The sequence below is a fragment of the Equus caballus genome, chromosome 25, assembly GCF_041296265.1.
Source record: "Equus caballus isolate H_3958 breed thoroughbred chromosome 25, TB-T2T, whole genome shotgun sequence".
In the NCBI taxonomy this organism is placed as follows: domain Eukaryota; kingdom Metazoa; phylum Chordata; class Mammalia; order Perissodactyla; family Equidae; genus Equus; species Equus caballus.
Genome location: NC_091708.1, coordinates 27218475 through 27241826, shown reverse-complemented (window position 1 = coordinate 27241826; position 23352 = coordinate 27218475). Strand labels below are relative to the sequence as shown.

General features: G+C 57.0%; 1 protein-coding gene across 5 annotated transcripts in view; it reads right to left on the bottom strand.

The window, feature by feature from the left end:
- Nucleotides 1-23352, bottom strand: part of COL27A1 (collagen type XXVII alpha 1 chain) — a 144235-nt gene that overhangs the window by 63772 nt on the left and 57111 nt on the right. For all 5 annotated transcript variants that reach the window (XM_023628722.2, XM_023628721.2, XM_023628725.2 and 2 more), the window contains 11 exons: nucleotides 21390-21443; nucleotides 19053-19097; nucleotides 12467-12520; nucleotides 11711-11755; nucleotides 8389-8442; nucleotides 7115-7168; nucleotides 6423-6476; nucleotides 3572-3625; nucleotides 3350-3403; nucleotides 1650-1694; nucleotides 353-406 (listed from right to left, as the gene is read on the bottom strand). In XM_023628722.2, coding sequence (XP_023484490.1) covers nucleotides 353-406; nucleotides 1650-1694; nucleotides 3350-3403; nucleotides 3572-3625; nucleotides 6423-6476; nucleotides 7115-7168; nucleotides 8389-8442; nucleotides 11711-11755; nucleotides 12467-12520; nucleotides 19053-19097; nucleotides 21390-21443 — 567 coding nt within the window. The remainder of the gene's footprint in view (nucleotides 1-352; nucleotides 407-1649; nucleotides 1695-3349; nucleotides 3404-3571; nucleotides 3626-6422; nucleotides 6477-7114; nucleotides 7169-8388; nucleotides 8443-11710; nucleotides 11756-12466; nucleotides 12521-19052; nucleotides 19098-21389; nucleotides 21444-23352) is intronic.

Genomic DNA, 23352 nt, shown 5'->3' with positions numbered 1-23352 from the left:
CCCCCGGAACAGGCTCCTACTAGAATGTTCCATCTTATAATCTGCTTTCTACGAACACCACCACCACCACTGCACACCCTGGCCTGTGCCGTTGTGTCAAATCTTGCACCGCACCGTCTCTGGTGGCCGCGTTGCATCCCATGACTTGAACGCTGCCCCACTGCTGAGCACCTTGGTTATGTCTGTCTTTTTCTGTCTGTTACCAACACTTTGTGATACATGGGGACCCTCTCCCTGCTGTTCACAGCTGGCCATGGGGCTCGGGGTTTGTGCTGGGCCCTCATACATTGGCTCCTCATTCCCCCGTGCCTCCCTCAGCCTCCCCAGTCCAGTCACTGCCAGGTCCCCTCACCTTCAAGCCATCCGGGCCGGGCCTCCCAGGAAACCCCTTCCTGCCGGGTTGACCCTGTGAGAGAGAGAGATAGAGAGAGAGAGAGAGAGAGAGGAAGGAAGGAGAGTGAGAGGAGCCAGATAGGGCCCCAGGCCCTGGGGGGGCAAGGAGGGCCACAATGCCCCAGGGGGTGGGAAGGCAGAGCCCTGATGTCTTCAGGCCTGCCAGGGAGAGTCTGCAGCCGTGCCAGTTCGGGCAAGTCTCCCCTCCCCGCTGGCCTCGTTTGTCAATGGGGATGATCCAGTCTGTTTCCAAGGAGTGAGGAAACAGAATGGGTTTGACAGAAGATAAACGGCACAGGGGAACGCAGCGTTTATGCCTGTGGTTCTCAAAGCGAGGCCTGGGGAACCCCTGGGGGTTCCTGAGACCCTTTCAGGAGATGCACGAAGACAAAACTATTCTCATAATAATATTAAGATGTCACTTGCCTGTGTCATGCTCACTTTCATGAATGTAAGTGGAATTTTCCAGAGGCTGCATGACTTGTGGGTTCATCAACAGATTGAATACAGAAGCAGACTGGAGAACCCAGCTGACTTCTATTAAGTGAGACATTAAAGGGATTTGCAAAAATAGTAAAACCCTTTTCCTTAGATGATTTAGCTTTGGAAAATAGAGCTATTTTTCATAAAACTATTTTTGTTAACATGAAATGGGTTTATGATTCATTTTAAATGAAGATATAAATACATTTAAAATGTCTCAATTTTAATTAATAAGCTCAATAAATGTAACCCACACAAAGAAAAGCATTTGGGGGTCTCCAACATTTTGAAGTGGGTAAAGAGGTCCCGAGAGGAAAAGATTCATGAACTGCAGGTTTACGCGATGGCCCGGGAGGATGGAGGTTGGGGTGGGAGAAGCACCTTCTGGAAGGCGGCTTGGAGCAGGGGGGAACGCAGGATTAGGCTCCCGGCAGGGCATCCTCAGTTCCCGGCTGTGAGATACTAGGCTAAACCTCTCGTTCTTTGAGCCTCGATGCCTCGAATGAAACTAAGAAAACTGGTGCCTTTCTCACGGGAGAATCAAATGAATGAAAATGGATACAAAGCACCAGCACATAGTAGGTGAGCAAGGACAGCCGGTCAGTTTCCTGCCTCGTGTGTCTCCCCCTTGGGGTCTGTCCTGGTCCCCTCTCTGGCTGGCCCATGGCCCTCACTGATGACAGCTCTCTGGAGCACCACCCAGATGCTGCCTGCCTGCGCATAGCTGGCTCAGCGCCCGCAAACCCCACCTCCCCCAGGCCGGCAACACTCACCTCCAAGCCAGGGGCCCCTGGTGGCCCCATGGGTCCCTCATCTCCCTAGAGTTGGGAGGCACGAGAGAGGAAAAAAGGGAGAAAGTTAATCTAGTGGGAGTCTCAGAGAATTCTCCTGTAAGGAGGGAAAGGGGTGGACAGAAGACAGCCAGCCTGCACCAGAGAAATGGTGCACCTGGAACCCCACCAGGCCCCACCCGGGGCAGAAGCATCACCAGTCATGGCCCAGAGGCCGGCCCACATGGGGACTTCCATGTGAATGGGGTTCCCAGTGTTGTCTGAATGTGACCCACCCGTGTTTGTGGCCGTGTTGGGCAGGGAAGTCAAATGCCATCGTACGCTGTGGGAATAGAGCCCCAGAGTGCAGCTCAAAGCTACGGGCTCCGTTCTGAGCTCTGCCATTTACCCAATGGCGGACCTTAGCCTCACTGTGCCTCAGTTTCCCTATCTGTAAAATGGTGCAGAGTGGAGAGGATCGTCCTAAAGTAGGGTGACTAGCAAGCTCCTGGACGACAGCGAGTGATCACTCAGGAGGGGCGTGCACAGGGTCCCATGGACACCCGGTGAGCGAAGAGAGGGAGTAAATGGAGAATGAATGAATGTATGAATGGATCAATGTGAGCAAGACATGAGCAAGTAGCAGGGATGCTGAGGGTTTTCTTGAGTGGTAGCGCATGTAGACCGAGCACATGGATGGGGCTGTCTTTCCCTTCTCCCCTCCCTTACCACTTCTGGCCCATGGAGACTCTTCAGACCCTCCCACAGGCACAGGCAGTCTCTGTGCCCCTGTAGCACGCCAGGCCTAACCGAGGGGCCCCCTCCAGAGCTGCCCCCCCAGCTTCCAGGAAAGCTGCCCCACATGGCAGCTCCCCGAGCCAGCACTGGGACCCCGCCAGACCCAGCACCAGCCTGAGAAGGCATCTGCGTCAGCCGGATGCGGGCCTGTGGTCACGGCGGGTCTGGGCCTCCCAACCCCTCAGCCGGGGCTGCATGTCACGGGGGCCCGAGCCAAGGGGAGGGGTGGAGGGCCTCATGCACAGGCAAACTCCGGGGCCAGCCTGTGGGGTGCCCCACAGCCCTCTAGCTGCTGCTCTAACAGCCCCGTAGAGACCTCGTCACCGCCCTTCCTCATGTGTGAGTAAAGAAGCAGCTCACCCCTCTGCTCCTCACTTACTAGCTGTGCAAATCATGTATCTCTGGGGATGCCACCAGGCAGCTCCCAGGGGCACAGAAGTGAATCGCACAGGGTCTGTGTCATGGGCTTTGGGCTCAAGCAGAGCTGGGTTCGAATCCTGCCCCTGCCTGCCACTAACCACGGGACCTGACACAGCCTCCTCGGAGTCTTGGAGGCTCATTGTAAAACGCAGCTGACAGTTCCCACCACGCCCCCCATATCAATACCCCGACAAACGGCGCCACTGTGAGCAGGAGTGGGGGCAGCCGCTCTGAGAGAGAAAACCCCAAGGCAACGGGGGTGCAGTGGAGGGACGGAGTGACCCGCCAGCCAGGCCAGGACAGAGAGGGCCCCTGGAAGGGTCACAGGCGGGGCTGGAAGGGACGAACTGGAGGGTGAGCCTGAGGCGGCCCTGGCTGTGTCCTGGCTGAGGGGCCCTGGCTCCCAGCTCAGGCCTCCAGGCCCCAAGACAATGCAGGCAGGGGGCTGTGGGGAGATGGGCAGGGGCAGGGCCAGACGGTCTCACCTCGGGCCCCAGATGCCCACGGGGTCCCGGCAGGCCTCGAGCTCCAGGCTTACCCTGGTGACAAGGGAACAAAAAGGATCTCAGAGGAGGCACCGCATCTACATCACGGGCCGGCAGGATTCCCCCTTTCCGTCCAAGCCAGGCAGCCAGCCCAGAGGCCTGTGGTTTCCGCAGGACTGTCGGCTTCTTCAGCTGGAGCTACCCGGGGGGGCAGGGACTCACCTTCATGCCTTCTGGGCCATTGTCCCCAGGGGGGCCAATGTCTCCGGGGAATCCCTGAGGGGAAGCAGAGAGCAGGGGTCACCCACGGGGACCGTGAAGGGAAGTCCTAAAAGCAGAGGTCTCGGAGGGGGACCGACCCGGATTTCCATGTCACCCTGCGTGGGATGTGACCCAGGGCAGGTCAGTCAGCCCCTGTGACCCTGCGATCCTCGGTTCTAGAACAGGGACCTTGGGACCAGCCCTACACCTCAGAGAACTGCTGAGAAAATAGGAGGAGATGATTCGGGAAAGTACTAAGTATGGGAGCAAGCAAGCACAGGTCTGGGCCGGGCCCGGGGCGACCATCCCCTGCCCAGGGAATCTCGTCCTTTGGCCGCAGGGAGGATTCTGTTCTGGGTTTGCTGTGACTTTGAAAGGGCTGAAAAGTGCTGATCTAATTAATCTCAGTGCCTCCAATCCAGAGCTGAACCTCCCCACCCCTCCCCCACCCCCTCCCCGATCCTGGCCAGGCGGACTCTGCCCCACCCTGCCAAGAAGGGCTCCCTGCTCCCAGCCCAGGCTGGGTGCCAACGGATGACCATGCAGTGCAACCTTCTTCCTGACACGGAGCAGATCCCCTCCCTTCCCCCTCAACAACCTCGTGCTGCCCCTCTGGGACCCACACAGCACAGGGGGTCCCTCTTTCCACAGTGGTCACAATTTGGAGATGAGTTACCCCATTCCCAGAGGCCTGCCCTTCTCTGTCCCTTCAGCAGCTTCTAGTCAGGCAGCCAGGGCATGCTTCTCTGGGTGTAAACTGACCAGCACAGGCCAGGATGGGAACATCCTCTTCCTTGTTTTAGGTGTAATACCTCTGTTAATTCAGCCTAGAATTCCATTCACTTTCGGGGCATCCCCACTGCTCCCTCATTTTCCTGCCAGCTAGAAACCAGAGCCTTTTTACATGAATCCCTAAGACAAAAATGCCCCCTCCCATCGTGCCTTTGTAAGTTGCATTTTTTTTTCCTTCCTCTTTTGACCTTTTGGTAACTCCCATTAAATTCCAGCTCAAACATCCTCTCACCTTTCCCCCTGGTAAAGGCAGGTATGGTCCTGAATTTGGAGCTAACACAGGAAACCAAAGACCCGTGTCTTTTTCTCCAAAATGAGAGGTTCAAAATCCCATTCTGCCCCTGACTTACTGTGTGACCCCCAGCAAGTTCCTGGGCCTCTCTGGGCCTCAGCTTCCCCATTTGTAAAATGGGGACCCTAATATCCACCTCACAGGGCTGTTCTAGGGCTTGAAGGGAATAATGTGAGCGACACACTTAGTCAGTGCCCGGCACCTGGTAAGTGCTCAATAAAAATCTGCATCCAGAATGAGCCTGGGTCGCACGTCCTGGGAAAACAAGTGTGCCTCGGGTGGGCCCAAGTCCAGGGAGATCTTGGCGGTCGGGATGCTGAGCAGAATCTGCTGCTCCCACAGATCAGGCCGCAGAGGAATGAAAGATCATCCACGCGGGGCTGGAGAGCTGGCGCTCCCGTCCGCGGTCCCGGGAAAGGAGGGGAGGACCCGGAAGCCGCTGACACGCTCATTAGCATCTATCTTCCGCTAAGCAGAGCCATCGTCTGGAGCCTGAACCAGCCCATCCAAACAGAACACAAAGCCAGGAGGGGCAGACCCCAATCTGTCCAGGGACCCAGGAGAAAGCTGAAGGGGAAAGCCTTTGCTACAAGTCGCAGAGCGACCCTGAGGAAGTCCCTTCCCTGCTCTGTGACCCGTTTTCCTCCTCTGTAAAATGGGGGTGGTCCTAGCTCCCTCCCACAGTTGTGGAGTGATTCAACAAGCCCTCATCCCGAAGACACGACACAGCCTCCTGGCGCGAGCGGGTGTCTAATAAGCATGTGGGAGCGCACATGCCCTCCACTCTCACCGGCCAGACGGCTGGGAAAGCCGGACTCTCAGAAGAGTCTGGTTCCACAGTGACCAGGGGAAGGGATGAGGACCGTGAGGAGAGGCCAACTGCAGTTGTCTAAAGATAGGACCGTGTCCCGGCCAAAGTCAACACAGCGGAAAGTCAGCGCTTGTAACTTTCAGGAAACGCTCCCTCGTCCCTCTATCCGGGCAATACCAGGAGTCATCCTTGGAAGGGTCTGGAGAAGGGCAGAGCCAGACTTTTGTCTCTGAGACCTGGCGCGGGAGCAGGGCCCCAGGCTAGGGAGCTGGGGGCGGGCGGGGTTGGCTGAGACCCCCCTGCAGTCCTGGCCCAGGCGCTGCGTGCCCCGTGCTGCCGAGCTGGTCCCCGCAGGAGACAGAGGAGGGCGAGATGCTCCGCCAGCCGCCTCACTCCGCTGCACGTGAGGGCCAGTTGGTGGACATTCAGCAAACCGAGGCTCATGATCACGTGCATCTGAGACTCCCAGGGTCCCACCTACTCAACCAGCATGACGACACTCATGCTACAGCCGTCCTTCACTACTTCTCATCCTCCATTCAAACACCAGAATTTCACATCTGCTTCTTGCTTCTCACACCCAGGAGCTCTGAGCCCCAAACTCTTCCCGGGTGCTTGGACATGGGGAGCTCCTGTGAAGCACCCAGGCAGTAGAGCTCAAAGGGCTCCCTAATGTTTTTTTCTGGAAGCTGGAAAGGTGGCCACAAAGCTGTGAAGCATCTCTGAGGCCGCTGCCATGGGGAGGCCCTGAGGAAGCAGGGGCACAGGAGCAGAAAAGGAAAGATGGCTGGTCTTGGAATTTCTATTCTCAGTCCCATCTCTCTTTGCTGTGTGACCTCTGATCAGTATCTCCCCATCTCTGGGCCCTGGTTTTCCAAGGACAGCAGCCAGACACAGAGAAATAGGGCATTACATACCTCGGGGCCAGGGGGCCCAGGAAACCCGAGGGATCCTTTGTCTCCAACTCTGCCCTGTGGAGGGGAAGAGAGGGCAGGGAGGTGAGGGTGAGCGAGGGTCCACCTTCCACTGACCCCTTGTCTGATCCTCCTGGCGGTGGGTGGTTGGAAAAGCTCAGGAGTACGTGAATGCCATCTGCCTAGATGACTAAAGGAGCTCCTCTCAAACGCCACCTACACTTCCCAGCCATGGGATCCTGGGCAAGTCACTCCACTGTGTGGAACCTCAGCTTCCCCATCTGCAAAATGGGAGCAGCGATAATTCTCTAACCCTGGGGTTGTTGGCAGACTTCAAACAGATACAGTACGGGAGGGACCGGATACACAGTAACGTTCAATGAATCAGTGACACCCGCTGCCGTTAATAACAATGTTACTACAGTTTACAAGGCGTTGAAAGCCCTGGATTGTTGCTAGAGCTCTGCCGGCGTCGGTGACGGAGGCCCATCCAGGACGCTGGGTGCGTGCCTGCCCCTCTGGGCCTCAGGGTCCTCATCTGTACAATGGGCGAATCCCCATTCCTGCCTGCTCTGCTCGCCTCCTGGAGCTGCTGCAGGAGCAAATGAGGTCCCGGATGTGAAGGCGCCCCCGGCCACATTCCACGACCGTTCAGAGAGTGCGAGGTTTGGGGGTCCCAGAGCTGAGGCACTTACCAGAGGCCCTGGTTTCCCCCGTGCGCCCGGGAACCCTGGCAGTCCCTGGCTTCCCTGGAAAAGACCCAGAGCAGGCTGGGGTTAGTGAGGAACAGACACGGTCAGATGAACAGTGGCTCACCTTTGCCGGCCTGAGCCCTGGAGAACACCCCCTGAGGGGCGGGGGGCATGAGCTCCCCCTTCACCTGGCCTGCTCGCAACCTCCAGCTCGGCCCCAAGGATGCAAAGGCGAGACAGCATCCCCGGTCCGCAGCAGGTCATCCTGGAACCCAGGATGTTGGGGCTCTAAGCAGGCACTGAGCCCCCTGGAGACGACGGGAGACTGGGGCCCACCAGGAGGAGCAGCGGGGCCTGCGTGCCTCGCAACCCAGAGACACCCAGGCTGGGTCAGGACAGGCCAGCCAGGAGGGAGGGAAGAGGACGGGGAGAGCTGCCGACATCCGGGCCTCATTGACTGGCTGGGTGAGGTCCAGATGTGGCCACATGGTGCCGGACACAGGCACAGAGGAGCCGGCCTCGGCAGGCCGCCTCGACTCATCAGTCAGTCACTCAGGCCAGTTACTCACTCGCTCACTCAAATGCGTCCTAAATGCTCACGGTCCTGTGTAGGATGCAGAGCTGAGTCGCACCAGGGCAGCCTGGGGCCATAGCCCTAAGGAACCCGCCACCTGGCACAAGTCCTCATCCACCAGGGGAGAAAGGTGCCGTCACAGGTGAGGGACAGACAGGCTGCTCAAGCCACTCGGAAAGGAAAACAGCCACTTCCCGAGCAGGTGGAGGAAATGGCATCCGAACAGGGTTTGAAAGATGGGGCAGGGCTGGGCCAAGCAGAGGCTGGGTGGAGGCCGGGCCAGGGAAGCAGCGGCGTGTGTGAAGCTGGAGGAGCAGTGGGCAGTTCAGTGGGCAGTCAGGCGAGGGGCAGGAGAGGGTCAGAGGGGCCTGCTCTCTGGGGTCCTGGGGAGGAGTCAGGCCTTCACTCTGGGAGCAGTGGGGAGCCATGGATGGTTTGTGAGCACAGAGCAGAGCCGTGCCCTCAGAACCATTTGTGGCAGTGAGGAAGACAGACTGGGAGGGAAGAGGCTGGGGACCTGGGAATAAGTCAGGAGGCCGTTGTCAAGTCCAAGAAGAGAGGATGAGAGGGTAAAGCGAGGAGGGAGAGGACAGGATTGTTTGAAAGGAAGCCATCTGGCAGGTGGGTCCTGGTCCATGATGGGTCCTAGGGAGGAAGCCAGAGCCAGAGAAGAGAGGGGTCGGGGTGAATCTGATGCAATTACCTTGTCTCCTTGGAATCCGGTATCTCCTGACACACCTGGAACCCCTTGTTCACCCTAAATACACACCAGCAAAGAAGGTTACAACGGAGACCACAGTGGCTTCCAGAAGCCTCCCCACATCCAGACCCACTGGCAAGGGACAGCTTTGCTGAGGCTGTTCCCAAAGTCGACCTGACCAGCAGCAGCCTTGTTAGAGAAAAGGGCAGCCCCTCCCTGGGAGAGCCTGGCTGGGGAAGGCAGGCCCTTGGAGGGGGGACCGAGCTGGCCCATCTGCAGATCTGCCTGGAGTTGCTCAGATGCCCGAAAACACCACTAACAGTGCTAACCCACCCAGTGTCACCCGGCCTGTCCAGGAGGACCGACACTTGCAGGTGGAAGGAACCGTGTCTTGATCCTTCAACCTCTTCATCATCAACTGATGTCCCCCGGGGCGAGCACAGACTGTACAATGACCCCACATCACTATGGTTTCCAAGTGCTTGCATCTGTCACTTGATATTTTTCACCACCAGTCTGTGAGCTGTCACTTCTTCCTTCTGTGGGAGTTGCTATGCCAGCAATGTGCTTCAGTCTTCTTCTAATTAGCTGCTTTTAATCAGCGATAGCGTGAGAAACCAGATCGCCTGGCTTGTTAAGACCATGTGTAAACAGCGAGTAAACCGGTCTCGAGTTAGGTCTGAGTGTTTCTTTTCCAGGATGACGTATCCCACAGGCTTGGTGACACTGATTCTGGCTGTCAGAGTTCTCGTCTGCTCCCTCCCTGTTCTCAGCCACGTCCTGGTAAACAAGCTGTCACAGAACCAGATAGGGGATGTTTCTCCTTAGAGCCGGAACCCCCAGGCACAGCCCTCATCATTTCCAGCTCTCCAGGGCGGACGTTACCAACAGCCCATTGGCCCCAGAACCTCCAGACATTCACAGCCCTTGGAGCAGTTGGAAGAATGGGGAGAAAAACCCAGGAAGAATAGAGAATCTGCGAGAACCCACCGCGTGCAGCTGAGGTCATGACCCAGCAGAACTTCCTTGGTAGAATAAAAGCCAGAACGAAAAAAAGAAAAATTGTTTTAAACTTCCTTTGGTTTTTCCGATTTGGAAAATCCTGTATAACATCCCAGAGTTTTAGGAACCAAGGAAAACTTTTTTTTTTTTTCAATGTCCAAAGGAGGAGTGAGGGAGTGAAAAAAAGAAGAAAAAAAGATTAAAAGGCACCTAAGAAATCAGGACAATGGATTTGGAGAAAGCTGGGCTTGGAATAGGAGCTCCGTTCCAGAAAGCGCCTCCATGCAGGCAAAGTGAGCCAAGTGGTTGTAAGTGGGCCCGAGGCCAGACTGGTCATGGAAAATCTAGGATTCTAGGCAAGATGACCACAGAACATGAACGATGGTTCCGTCATCCCAGGGGAGGGCCGGGGGAGTTGGGGGGGCCACTGATCAGAACTCTGCTCCAGCCAAAGGGGCAGAAAAGAGATTTCTTTTTCTTTTTTTTTTCTTCTTCTTCTTCTTTTCTTTTAAACTCCAAAGGCTTATTTGATTTTCCTGAAAACTATGGGCAGGAAAATAACTTCCTCCTCCTCTTTTTTTTTTTTTTTCCAGAGCTTTCACATCTCTCAATGTCCCAGGCACCACCAGTCAGCGAGCCAGCGAGTTCTCTGTAACACATTTATTTCCATGTTCCTGAAGAAACAGGGAGCTGGAGGCCAGCTCTGCAAAGAGCCTATAAAAAGCTCACTGCCTGCACTCCCATTTCCCCGCCTCCCTTCCTCCCTTGTCCATGACTTCAACATTTCCAGCATGCTGATGTCTCAGACCTCAGGGTAAACGGGTAGCGGTGGGGAACCCCCGCATCCAGCACGAGAGGACGGTGGAGGAGAGGTCACGCCCTTAGTGGCCAGCAGGGCAGCGCCAGAGGGCAGAGCTGAGTGGGGGAGGAGCACGGGGCTCCGGGGACAGAGGAGATGGAAGAGGTAGATGCAGATGGAGAGTTGTGTTAGCCTTGTACCCTCAGCTGCCGACAGGTTGGGGTGGGGAAGACAATCTGAGGATGCCCACTTCGGTCCAGCAGCTATAATTTTCTAAAAGGGCCCCACAGATCATTGAACGTCATTTGACGCATCTCTTCTCCTCGTTGGCTCTGTTTCGCCAGCTATGAGATGCAGGCACTGGAGGAGGTGGCCCCTGAGGGTCTCATCAGCTCTGCCTTTCTGACCTCAGTTCTGCCTCGTGGTCGAGGTCTCTGGAGCCAGATGCCTGGGTTCAAATCCTGACGCTACTTACCAGCGCCGTGGGCTTGGGCAAGCTTCCCGTCTCACAGGGAGTTGGAGGATGGGGGGTTAATCCCAGCAGAGCACTCCGACGGGGCCCAGCACTGGTGCCTGTTCCTGACTCTCAGGTTTAGGAGGAGCCGAGCATCTGAAGACAGGTGCACAAGGAGCCTGGCCACGGGAGCAGCTGAGCGGCTCTGGTCCTCGCAGGCTTGTGGTAACTGGGGTGCTGCCCGAATGCCCTCCCACAGACCCTTTGGGGTGCCTGGTTTATCAAGAGACTGAGGGGCGAGGGCAGGAGGGTGGCCACAGGGCAGAGCACTAGGAGCATTGCCCCTCCCCCCATGTCTGTCACTCAGGTGCTGCGTGACCCAGGCCACATGCTGCCCCACTCTGGGCCCCCAGGGCCCACCGACCCACCCCCAGCTCTGCTTTGGCACAGCGTGAGACAGTACGAGTTCAGTGGCAGGGCTGTGCACAGGACACATAGCAAGCGTGGCCTCCCCATGGCAGCTGGGAGGAAAGCGGGTCAGGAGCTCAGGAGCCAGCCTCTGGCTTTCCTGTTGCATCTTCGGCCCAGGTGCTCCCTGGGGTTGGGCCCCCAATTCCAATGCGGGCGGTTTACATGGATGTTTCCTCTTGTGCCTGGCAGAGGTCTCTGGACCCCACACCATCCTGGCCCCAGGGGCCCATCATCTCAGCAATACTCCCTCTTCTGCCTCCCACCCCCACCCTCTGCTTCCATGGTGGCTTCGGTCTCAAAGCCGGGACATTGGCCTCAGCTCTGCTCCCCAAATTCAGACGCCGGCTCCACCTCACCCCCACCTTGGCCTCAGTGGTCCCCCACGCTCTATCTGCCAAGGGCCGCGTGCCCCCAGAACCGTCTGTCTGAGCCCCGCCCAGAGTTACGAGGAAGCAGCTGGGGAGCACAGATTTAGGGGGGCCCGCGGGGAGGCAGGGAGGGCACAGGAGAGTGGACCTGGCGAGCAATCAGCAGCAGCGTCGAGGCAGAAGGGGTCGCATGCAGATAAACACAGTGCAATAAGGGAGTATTCAGATCACCTTATCACCTTTCAGTCCGGGTTCTCCCATGCTGCCCATCAGCCCCTGCAAGACAGAGGCCGCGGTCCAGCTGTGAGGGAGGCTCGAAGACCCCTAGCCAGGACCCCCGGCTTAAACCCACCGACTCACTCGCTGTGTGACCCCGTGCTGGATGCCCCAGCCCAGGGCTCAGGTTTCTCATCTGCACAAGGGGGCAATGACCCCCAGCTCCAAGGGCGATGGTGTGGACTGAAGGGGCAGGGGAAGGGGCCGCTGACTCGAGAACCACAGCACTCTGGACAAATCTAGGGGCAAAGGGTGTTGGCGGGGCAATGGGCCTAATGAGCAGTGTCATGTGTGTTGGCCAAACAGGGTCATCCCGGAACGTGGTCCTGGCAGTTTTAGCCCATCTTTCTCCTGCACGCCATCCCACTCAGGGATGTACTGAGTTTGCGGTTTGCCATTATGGCTTCTATGCCCCTGGTGACGGCCACGCTGGACTTTCAGTGCCCTGAGCTCCAGAACCACATCAGACATGCTCAGCTCCAGGACTGCTGTAAATAAAGATGCCTGGATCAAGGACACACAGGTATGACTGGCTCTCAGCTCCTGACCTGCCTGCCAGCTTCCACTCCAGCACCTCCCTGAGTGTCCCCCGCCCCTCCCCTCCCCCAACCTTGTCTCAGGGCACCCTTCCTTCTGGCCTGAAATGGGTCAGGGGGTGCCCAGTTGGGACAAGGCCCAGAATAGGCCAAATGGGGTGTGGGTCCTGTTTACCTTCATGCCCTTGGGTCCTGGGTAGCCAATCGGGCCCAAAACTCCCATGTCGCCCTGGGAAGAGAAAGAGAAGAGGATGCTGTGAGAGGCCGGCCTGGGAAGGATGGTTCCTGGGTCCCTGGGGCTGGGCTTCTGAGGGTGCATCCCCACCGGGCTGCTCCTGGAATCAGGAATGCTCCTCATTCTGTTTACCTCCACTGAAGAGCTGGAATAAATTTCACAGACTTCCTTTCTCAAGTTCATTTCTTGGTTGCTGTTGCTCCCTCGCCGCTTCTCTGCATCTCATACCAGAAATTAGATCTTTCTATGGCACATTAGATTCTTTACATCTTGCACCAGCTAAGGGCCTCAGGGCATTTCCCTTGATTTCTTTGGACTTCAATCTCCCCAACCATGAAATGGGGGTCAGTGATGCCTCCCAGCGCCTCAGCTTATAGCAAAACCAGACCCCTTGGGCTCATCTCTCCTCTGTGATGGATCTAAGTCTCTGGCTGCTGTGTGAACTCAATCCATGTGCTTGACCTCTCTGGGCCTCAGTTTCCCACGTCCTTGAGTCAGGCTCCATGGAGGCCCCGGGGAAGGGCCCTGAAGCATTGGAGGAACAAAGTCTGCCCCAGGTGGCCGGGCTGGAGAAGGGGTTCCCGTCTGAGCTGCCTGCAGATGCCTGGGAGGGAGGCGGGCAGACAATGAGCAATCACATTCCTGCCTTCCTCCTGCAGACACGCCGAGGGGCCTGTGCAGCGGAACGCCCCCCAGGAGACAGACAAGGAAGGGCAGGGTCCACAGTCCACAGTCGGCAGCGTGGCACCCCGCCACTACCCCCAACCTCCACCCCAGAATGACTTCGATCAGCTGAGGCGGACGCTGGAGTCTGGCCGGGGGCCCTGCCGTGGACTGGCTGTGTGGTCTTGGGCCAAACCCTTCCCGTCTCTGAACCTCAGGATCCCCACCTGATTGGGTCAAAGCAAACCTTTTAGGGAGCCTTTGCTAAGAATGGCTGCTTTCAGTTCCCACCAAGTCATGTTCCCACTGAGCAAAGGCGGTCTCGGCTCAGCAGGTAATCACAGGCACATGAACACTGCGCTGAGCACTTGCCGTGCGTCAGACCGACGGCTCCTCCCCGCAGCCCTTAGAGATGGGTCTACGACTATCCCCATTTTACAGAGGAGGAAACTGAGGCTCTGAGAGGTTAGGGCTGGAGCAAATCTGGGCAGATCTGGGATTCCCACCAGGCAGCCCGTGTCCAGAGCTTCCAGGCCATTGTGAAGTAATCTTTGGAGGGAAAGGAGAGAAGGGAGCGAAGGAGCCAGGATCGCTGGCCGGGGAGAGGCTGGAGTCAGAGGAAAAGCCAGCCCTGCGGAGAACTGCCCCCGGGCCGGCCTCCTCTCCCCCTCTCTTTTCCTGGAGGAAGGGAGAGAGGGGTGGCCCGCCCAGAGCTCCCCATGGAGCACAAATAAACAGAGCAGGCTCTGCCGCAGCAGCCGCTCCAACTGGGGCCCGGGCGCGGGCAGGGGACCAGCCAGCAGCTCCAGGAACTCAGGCGCCTTCGTCCCCACTCCAGGCCTGCGGACGGCTGGTGGTGTGGGGACCAAATCCAGTGCAGGCCCCGGGAGCCACAGCAGCACCACGCTCCCCTGCACGCACTCCCACCTCTGCAGGCCTCCCCAAGGGGGTCTGGGTGGGATGGGGGGCAGGGACCAGTGGAGGCATCCCGCCCCAAGGGGCAAGGGATCCGTGGAAAAGGGACTGTGGCTGCAGGACACCCGAGGAAAAGGTGGCAGCTCATTTAGAGCAGGTCATCCCCATGTCAGCGGGACCCCCTTGCCGGGCTATAAAAGCATTTGGGGGAGGAACGGAGAAAACGCCAGGCCACTTTCACCCCAGGACGGCCCACAGGGCAGCAGTCTGCTCTGCGCTAGACGCCCCCGCGGGCGGCTTGGCCAAGCAACACACATAAAATCATGTCCCCACAAGAAAGAACAATGAGTAATGCCCTTTGTGTGGATCCTGCTCCCCCTTCCACCTCAACTCCCCGACAGCGCGCTATACACTTCGCCCTTCATCTCGCTGACTCCCCCCGAGAACACGACCAACCACATCTGCGACCATTTAAAGAGCTCCTACTGCATGCCAGACACCACACGCCACACTCTGACGTCCCGTTAAACCCTCGCTGGAGGCTCGGGGGCTCACCAGCTGCTCAGGGTTGCCCCGGGAGGTCAGCACCATTCCTAGTCCCATTCCATCTTACAGATGAGAAAACTGAGGCTCAGAGGGAGGGAGGTGAAGCAAGCAACGAGGAGGGGGCAGAGGCAGGACCAGAACCCAGGTCTGTCTGTCTGTCTGTCTGTCTGGCCCCACAGTCCACGCACGCTGGCCCTGACTGACTCTGTTTATGCCAATAAACGACCCAAGGATGCCTTTCCTCATTGAAGTCACTCACAAGTGACAGCGCGTGAGGTCAGCTTCAGATTCAGAAATGGGCGTGAGTTCCGCTCTGACCTATGCCAGGGGGCTCTCCAGGGGCCCCCAAAGAAAACCTGGGTGGTGCCGGTGCCCACCCTTCAGGGCAGACTTGCTGGCAGGGCCCCGCTCCTTCTCTCACACATCTTACCTTCCTGCCCTGCAGGTCCTCCAGTTGTGACATTGTGGCCACTGTTTCCTACACCCAGTGTTCTGCCCTGTGCTCATGCTGTTAATGCCCATTTGTCCTTCCGCCACCTGCAGCGTCAGCCTCACTGCCTAGACCTCGCGGCCAGGTCAGGCCCCTGCTGTCACGACCACTTATGTGTGTGCTGATGTGGCCACTGCCTGCCCCGTGGCCCAGAGGAGGAGCTCATGAAAAGTGGCTTAATGCCTGGGTGGTCTTGCTAACCACCATCTTTCACCCAGAACAGCCCCTGGCGCTGCCCAGTCCACATTCTCGCGCATCTGCCGCCTCTGTTCAGCACAGCAGTCGTGCCTCTAGAGCTGGCCGGGTGGTGTGGTGCAGCGGTGAAGAGTGGGAGCTGCGCACACAGGCCCAAGTCCAGCTTACTGGCTGTGTGACCTTGGGCAGGTGCTTCAGCCTCTCTGAGCCTTGGTTTCCTTCACTGTGCAATGGCAATCCCACTTCCTACCCTCGAAGGTTTGCTGTGATAATTAAATACTTAGCATGGGGCCCAGTAAATGTCAGTTAGGGGGGTTCCTGACCTTGCTTTATAGTCAAGGAAACAAAGCCAGACCATCGTTAAGTGACACAACATGGCGGACTTGTCCACTATACCCCACATGTTGGGTTTTGGCCAGATCACATATTCTTTGGGCCTCATTAAATGGAGGAGCCAAAATTCCTTCTGTGTCACTCACAAGGAAAAAGGCAGAAATTTTCTCTGTTGAGCAGATTCTGGAATCAGGCACACATTTCTTGAGGGCCGGACAAAGGGTTTCAAGTACTCAAAGGGGGCTGTTTCAAGGCAGTTCCCCTCAGAGGCTGCAGGAGAGCACACGGACCTGGGTTGCAAGTCCCTAGCTGGTGACCTCGGGCCCCAGCCTACCCGTCTGGGTGACCGGGCTCCCCCAGCCTGATGCATGTCAGGCACACGCAGGGCAGACAGACGCTCCGTCAATGTTAGTCTGTCCTCTCGCGCCCTTCCTCCCGGCTGCAAGGACCCCGGGGGACAGGGGAAGTTTCGGCTCCTGTCTGCATGCAAATTGCTGCAGCTGACTAGGCAGAAGGTATTGAATAAATCTGACTCACCACTAAAACGATAATCAATATGTGGACTTCCCATTTGCTCAGCAAAAAACCCACATCCTCTGGAAGACCATAGGTGACTCGCAATCCCTTATCCCCTTTAACGCCTCATTAGAAAATTCCTTCCCTTTCCAGCTCTGGGGGAGGCACAGAAGTAGCTGTTCCACAAACTGAGGGAGGCATGCCCAGGGTGCACCTCCAGCTCAGAGCCCTTGGAAGGGGAGCGGGGAGAGGAGGCCCCGGACCAGGAGGTGGGAGACTGGGCTCCCCTTGAGCCTCCAGCCTCTCCTGCCTTGTGTGTGACCTTGACCAAGGGCCTCGGGTTTCCCATCTGCCAAATGGGACTCTCCTAAGAGATACGGCGAAGAGTGGTCAGAGTGAGCAAATAAAAATACAAGATGCTCGGTTAAAATTTGAATGTCAGATCAACAATGGATGATATTTTAGTATAAGTGTGTTCTAAATGTTGCATCCGACACTCAAATTTCACTGGGTGCCTTGTATTTTATCTGGCAACCCTAAGTGTGGAGAGGAAAGAGGAGCCTAGGTGGGAAGAAGCTTTGCAAAGAGTCAGGAGGGCCAAGGGCTGTGATGGAGTCAGTCTCCAGAATCTGCATGTCTTTGGCCAAGCAATATTCTTGCCTCTCTCACGACCCAACCTAGTGGACGCCGAGACAATGACAAATGAGAACACGTGCCAAGGATGACAGCCAGGATACGTAAACATCCCTTCAGAAAAGATTTGGCGTTTCGCCTGAAGAAGGAGCTTGGGGAGAAGAGACAATGACCATCTTTCCATCTCCACAGCCTTTCCCAGGGGCCGGGAGATGACTCGGGCTAAAGCCACAAGAAAATCTTACACAATGGGAGCACTGTGAAAACGGGAGGGAGCTTCCGAAACCAGGGCACTCAAGTTGGAATTGAACGACCTTATGACCAAGACGCTCCAGAAGGGACTCCTGCTGAGCCCAGAGTAGGCTGGGCTGGGAGACTTCAGAGGTCCCCAGGAACTCAGCTTCTCTAACTCTCATTGCAGATACTTCTTCTTCCAAAACATCTAGGTCAGCGCCTGGTGTCCAAAAAGGTGCTCCGCAAAGGACATCAGTGATGACAAATGTGTGACTCGCGTGTTGACACTTGCTCATCCCGAGCCAAGGCAGACATCAGTAATCAATTGCAGCACCCTTTCCCACTGAATTCCAATGTGACTTTGAAATCTTTCTCAATGTGGCGATCCTGACAGCTGCTACCAGGCACCAAATAGCTTGCGTGTGTGTGTGAAATCATTATCACCGTCATCATCATCATCATCAACTACTATTATTATAACTAGCACTTCCGGGTGCTTGCTATATACTAGATACTTTATATATACTTGTTCCTTTAAACTTTCACAACCATCCTCCAACTTAGGTACCAATACTATCCCCATTTACAGATGAAGAAATTGAGGCCGGGGGCGTTTAGAAATCTGCTCAGAACTGTGGTCCCAGGCATCTGATTCCAGGAGCTGCCCTCTTGCCCACGGGACTGGACTGGACTGTGTATCATGGCCTGATAAGAGTGGGCACAATGATCCCATTGTACAGCGGGGTCCCTGAGGCTCAGGGAAGTGAGGCCATAACTGAGGACCACAGAGCCAGAAGGCGGCGAGGCCAGGATTCGGACACAGGTCATCTGACCCTCTGACCCGACTCCGCCCAGGTTCTGCTCCCGTCCACCTGAGCGGGAGCAGACTGTCACTGGGGGCCTCCGGGCCCTCCTCCCAGGCCTGGCGTCCCCTGAACAATGGGCCCTCCTGCTCCCCTAGGGTTTCCTCCAGTCTCCCTCTGAACAGAATTTCTCAGCACAGTTGCTGGAGTGGTCAAAGCTGGCAGCCCATTTGTCAAACTACGGAATAGTCTCTTTGTGTCCCTCCATGGCCCCCAGACTCAAGCCCCATGAGGAATGATCCAGAGGACGGAGCAGAGGGGGCATCAGACCCTCGGGAAAGCTCCTGGAGTCATTTCCCAGGCTAGGGCCTCTCACCAGCCCTCGGGGCTGCCCCAAGGTCAAGGCTCACCCTTGGAAGGCCCAGTGGGGGGCCCTGGTTTTGGCTCCACCAGGCCTACCCCACCCTAGATGGAGTCAGAGGTCAGACTGCCTCCCACCTCCCTGTGTACAAGCCTCTCTGAGTCCCAGGCATGTCAGGAAGTAATAACAATAGTTAATATAACAATATTTTCCACAGTGCTAGACTCTGCCAGGGACTGTACACGCGACACCTCATTTAATCCTCACAATCTCCCCAGGAGGATTCTAATATCATCCCTGTTTTATAGCTGAGGAACTAAGGCTCAGAGAGGCTAAGTGACTTGGCCCAGGTCACACAGCCAGGATGTGGCAGAGTTGTGACTTGAACTCAGGTGGTCTGGCTCTAAAGTCAGTGCTTTGAAGAAAAAGATGGAGAAGACGGCCCAACGTGGCCCGGAGCCTCAGCGACTGCCAGTCACTTCCTTCCTCTGGACCTGAAGCACCTCACCTGTCGAATGGGCGTGCCATCACCTGCCTAGACCTCCTTGCAGAGCGGACAGGCAGCAGGTGTGAAAGTACATGGGCAGTCCCATGCTCCAAGCGCCCACCGCCATTTAACCAATGAAGAAAGGGGCTCAGAGAAGCTAGGGGATCCACCTGAGGCCACACAGCAGGGCCTGCCTCCCTCAGCTCCCTGCCCAGATTGGTCTGTCCTGCTCCCTCAACTCCTCCTGAGGTTTGATGAGACACGGGCCTTTTCAGCAAGACTCGTCCCCTGCTCCCCACACCCTGCCTCCTGGCACTTCCCCTCCCCTCCCCAGTCATCGGGGTACTTACCATGAGGCCGGGGACTCCCGGGGGTCCTGGCAGGCCCAGCTCTCCCTGCAGACAGAGATCAAAGCGGTTACTGGCCCTGTCTCCCTCCGGGGCCTCTCCCTCCACACTGTCCTTCAAGCAAGCACCTGGTGGAATCCTTCGGAGCTGACCACTCCTTGTCCCTGACCAGTGGCTCTCCTGAGCCTGGCTGGAGTTGGGACGAGACCTTGTCCCCACTCCGCCATCAGTTTTCCACATCTGTAAAAAGGGGAAGGCTGGATTTCCCACATCCAGTACCTGCCCACTGTCAGCGTGAAAAGATGGGTGGCATCCTGATGTGGGTAAGAAAGACGTGCAGGATGCTCCACCCAGGAGACGTCAATCTCCAGGGATAGAGGGAAACACTGACGCTGCGGGGCTCAAGCGATGGGCCCAAGGTCAAGTGCAAGGAAATGACACAGCGTCGGGGGCTCCCAGCTGAGAGTCACCGGGCAGGTCTCCCTCCCTCCCTCTCTCAGCCAGGAGACGCTGGGGACCCTTCCAGAAGCTCCCCACCACCAGAAGGCAGCTCCAGGGTTTCGGCCTTCCAGGGCCTCTGAGATGCTGGAGAGGGCTCTGGTCTGGGAGTCAGGAGACGAGGCAGTGTGTGCTGCAGTGGGCATTTTCTTTTATCCTCATCTCTAAAAATGGACCTTCAACTGCTTGCTCCAGAAAAGAGGGGAGAGGGGTTTGGGTCAAGCTCAAAATGCAAAGGCAGGAATAAAAACAGGGGGCCTAGCAAGGGTGAATATCCATGAGAACTGCCCACATCCTCCAAGTGGTTTGTCTTCCTTCCTCTGTGCAATCCCAGGGCTGCTCAGACAGGGGGTTGTCATTACTACAGCCATCAAGAAGGGGCAGAGGCGAGAAGCAGCCTTGGCTTTACAACCAGGGAGCTGAGGCTCAGGGAGGGCAAGTGACTTGTCCAAGGTCACTCAGCAACATTGTGGCAGAGCTGGGGCCACACGTGAGGTCCACTTTCTGCTCCTCTAGGCCATGAGTACACAGACACCCCCGCCCCTCCCCAAGGGGACTTCCAGGGTGACATCATGTATTACAAGGGTTAATCAGTAACCGATCTGCGGAAGGGAAGGCCCTGATTTCTCCCCTCTGTGCCTTTGCCGGCTCTTTCCTCCACCTGGAATGTCCCTCGCCTCTCTCCTCATCCCAATTCCAACGTCATCGTCCCCAGGAATCTTCCCTGTGCCTCTCTCCCTCTTCTACAGCCCCTGGGACCTCTTCAGTTCCAGCCACCTCACTCCGCCCTGTGCGATGGGCCGGGGAGACAGCCATGAGCTCCTCGAGGGCAGGACACATGCCGGGTTACTCCCTCCTGTGTATGACAGCTCCATCCAGCGCACACTTGTCATGGACCAAACCCCTTCCCTGCCCCCACCCCTCTCACTCCATCCACACAGCCACGCTCAGAGCGAGCATTCTGGTCCCGCCCCCTGATTTACAGATAAGGCCATTCAAAGAGGCGAGCTGATTTGTCCAAGCTTCCACGCCTGGCAAGCGGTGCAGCAAGATTAAAACTCAGGGCTTAGGCCCCCAAGCGAGGCGGGGGCTCAGCCCCAGTGGGATCCGTCTCAGGGAGCATTCGTGAAATTGAAATTAGCACATCATCAGGGGCTGATGATGGACCCAGCGGCCACCTCCCTAGAGGGCACAGCTGGGCACAGCTGCTCAGGTGGGAAGCCCCCAGGAGAGATGGGGGACATGGCAGGTGTTCCGAAGAGCTCTGGACGTGGCCTGCACCCCCAGGCAGAGAATGAGCTTCCTGTCCCACCACAGCCTGAGCCCGGGACAGGAAGGGAAAGGCGGGCTCAGATCCCCGGGGGCAGGCTGACCTGGCTCCTCGATGGGCCTCCAATTATTTACAAACTCTATAAACACGCCTGTGCTGGAGATTTCTGTCCGCCTCGGCTCTTCTCTCCACACAGGCCTGCAAACCATCTGCTTCCCAGGCTGCTGTCGTCCCGTAAACATTTCTGATGCTTCTTAAGATGGCAGTAGCTCTGGCTGCCCCAGTGGGGAGGGACCCCTGGGTCTTCTGAAGTCCTCAGGGATGGGGCACAGCCCGGGGCTTTGGGATCAGTGGGTTCAGTGGGTTCAGTGGGCTGGGGGGCTCTGCTGGGGGGCCACAGGGCATCCGTAGCAGCCAGGAGCCTGGGGTCAAGAGAAGTCATGCTCTTTGTCCAAGGGCACACAGCTAGGTGGCGGGGCTGGGATTGAACCCCCGTTTTCTGAGCCCAAAGCTTGGGTTCCTGAAACCCACAGGGCTGGCTCTGAATCTCTTTAAAAACGTGAAATACTTACAGGGTTTCCGTCCAGTCCAGGAGGGCCTCTCTCCCCAAAATCTCCAGGAAACCCCTGAGGGCATGAGAGAGAGAAAACATCTGCACATGAGTGTCTGGGCCTGTGGGGCGGCTTTGATCCAACCCCCAGGGGACACAAGGACACGTCCATGCTGTTTCGCTCCTTGGCTCCGGGATCTGGGCAGGCAGTGGGGTCCCACGTCACCCCTGTGCCCTCAACAAACACCCCATGTAAAGAGCTTCTCAAGGACTGGCTACGGCGGGGGGCCCCTGGCCAGAGAACCCTCTTCTTCTCTGCTCAGAAGCTCTGGAAAGAACCTTGTCCCCTGCTCTCCAGTGGAAACGCCAACCCCGCAGTGCAAGCCCTGGTCCAAATGGAGAGCGGGGTCAGGAAGCGGCTGTAGGCCTGGAGAGGTCGCTGACTCACTGAGAGTCTTAAGAGTCTCCTTGGGCCTCAGTTTCCCCACTGGTCAAAGAAGGGAAGCCCTCTGAGGCATCTTCCAGCTCAGACCTTCTATGGTTGTGACGGGCTCTTCCAAAACCACCCCTTGGAATCACAATCCCCATTTTACAGATACAGAAAGTGAGGCTCCAAAAGGGTAAGTGTCAAGATCGCACAAGTTCACACCACCAGCGAACATCAGCCCCGCGGCCACAGGTAAGTGTCTCGGCAGCTCTGAGGCCAGGCCACCGATCTGGCCCCCTCACCTCTTCTTGACCCCATTCCAGACTCTCTGGGGAGACGGGCAGCTGGAAAAACATCGGCTGTGGGGATGCCTCCGGGGGCCGGGGGAGAGGGAGAGCACGCCACCGGACTTCAAAAGGAAAAGACAGTCCTCGTGCTCGGAATTCAGGGAAACCTGCTCTCCTCCCCTCCTGAATTCAAATCGTTGTTTTTCCAGGGAAATTGAATGAAAAACAAGCACATGTTTTTCCGACCAAGTGGATGCCCGAGCTGTTCAAACAGTAACAATTCCTCAAGGAGGATGGTTGTGTTTCTGGTTTCTAAAGCGACCTGGGGAATCCAGCGAGGAGATCAGCCCTAAAAACTAAACTCAAACCAATTACGCCGTCTATCCTGGCTGAGCAAAGAGACCTCGAGACGTGTGTGCATCCAGGCCTGGAGCTTTGCCTCAGCCTGCAAACCTTGTGGTTGTTAGTGCCATCGCGTGGATTCCCACTCCTAATGACCCTGCGGACAAGAGAGGGGAACCCTGCCCGGTTTTTTTGGCGCCATCCTCTTGCCCTCCAGCACTATGTCAGACGGTGCCCCACTGCCGTTCACAGGGTTTGCATGGGCAATTTTTTCGGAAGAGGGTGGCCAGGTCCTTCTTCCTAGTCTGTCTTAGTCTGGAAGCTCCACTGAAACCTGTCCACCATGGTGACCCTGCTGGGGTTTGAGATCTGGTGGCATAGCTTTCAGCATCACAGCTACAGGCAGCCTCCATAGTACGACAGCCAGATGGGGGGTGTGGTTCCCTGACTGGGAAATGAACCCCAGCCGCAGTGGTGAGAGCGCCGAATCTTAACCCCTGGACCACCAGGGCAATCCTACTCCCCTCACATCCCTCCTCTGTCAGGAAGCCCTCTTGGATGAGAAAGGTGGGAGATGACATGGACCCTACGGGAGGTGTGGCTCATTCAGACACTGAACGGAGGAGACGAGGACGTATTCCAACCATGCGTCCATCAGCGACGGGGACGTCCTCTGAGAAATGCGTCGTTAGGCAATTTCGTCGTTACGCGATCATCCTAGAGTGTACTCATCCAGCCCAGATGGTACAGCCTGCTACACACCCAGGCTGCGTAGGACTGACCTTACGGGACCACCATCATGTACGGGTCTGTCCTTGACCAGACTGTCATCACGTGGTGCCCGACTGTAAGGAGATCTGGACCAAGCCGGTCACTTCTTAGGCACAACTTCACTTGCCTTTGACATCCATCCTTGAGGGCAAGGTTAT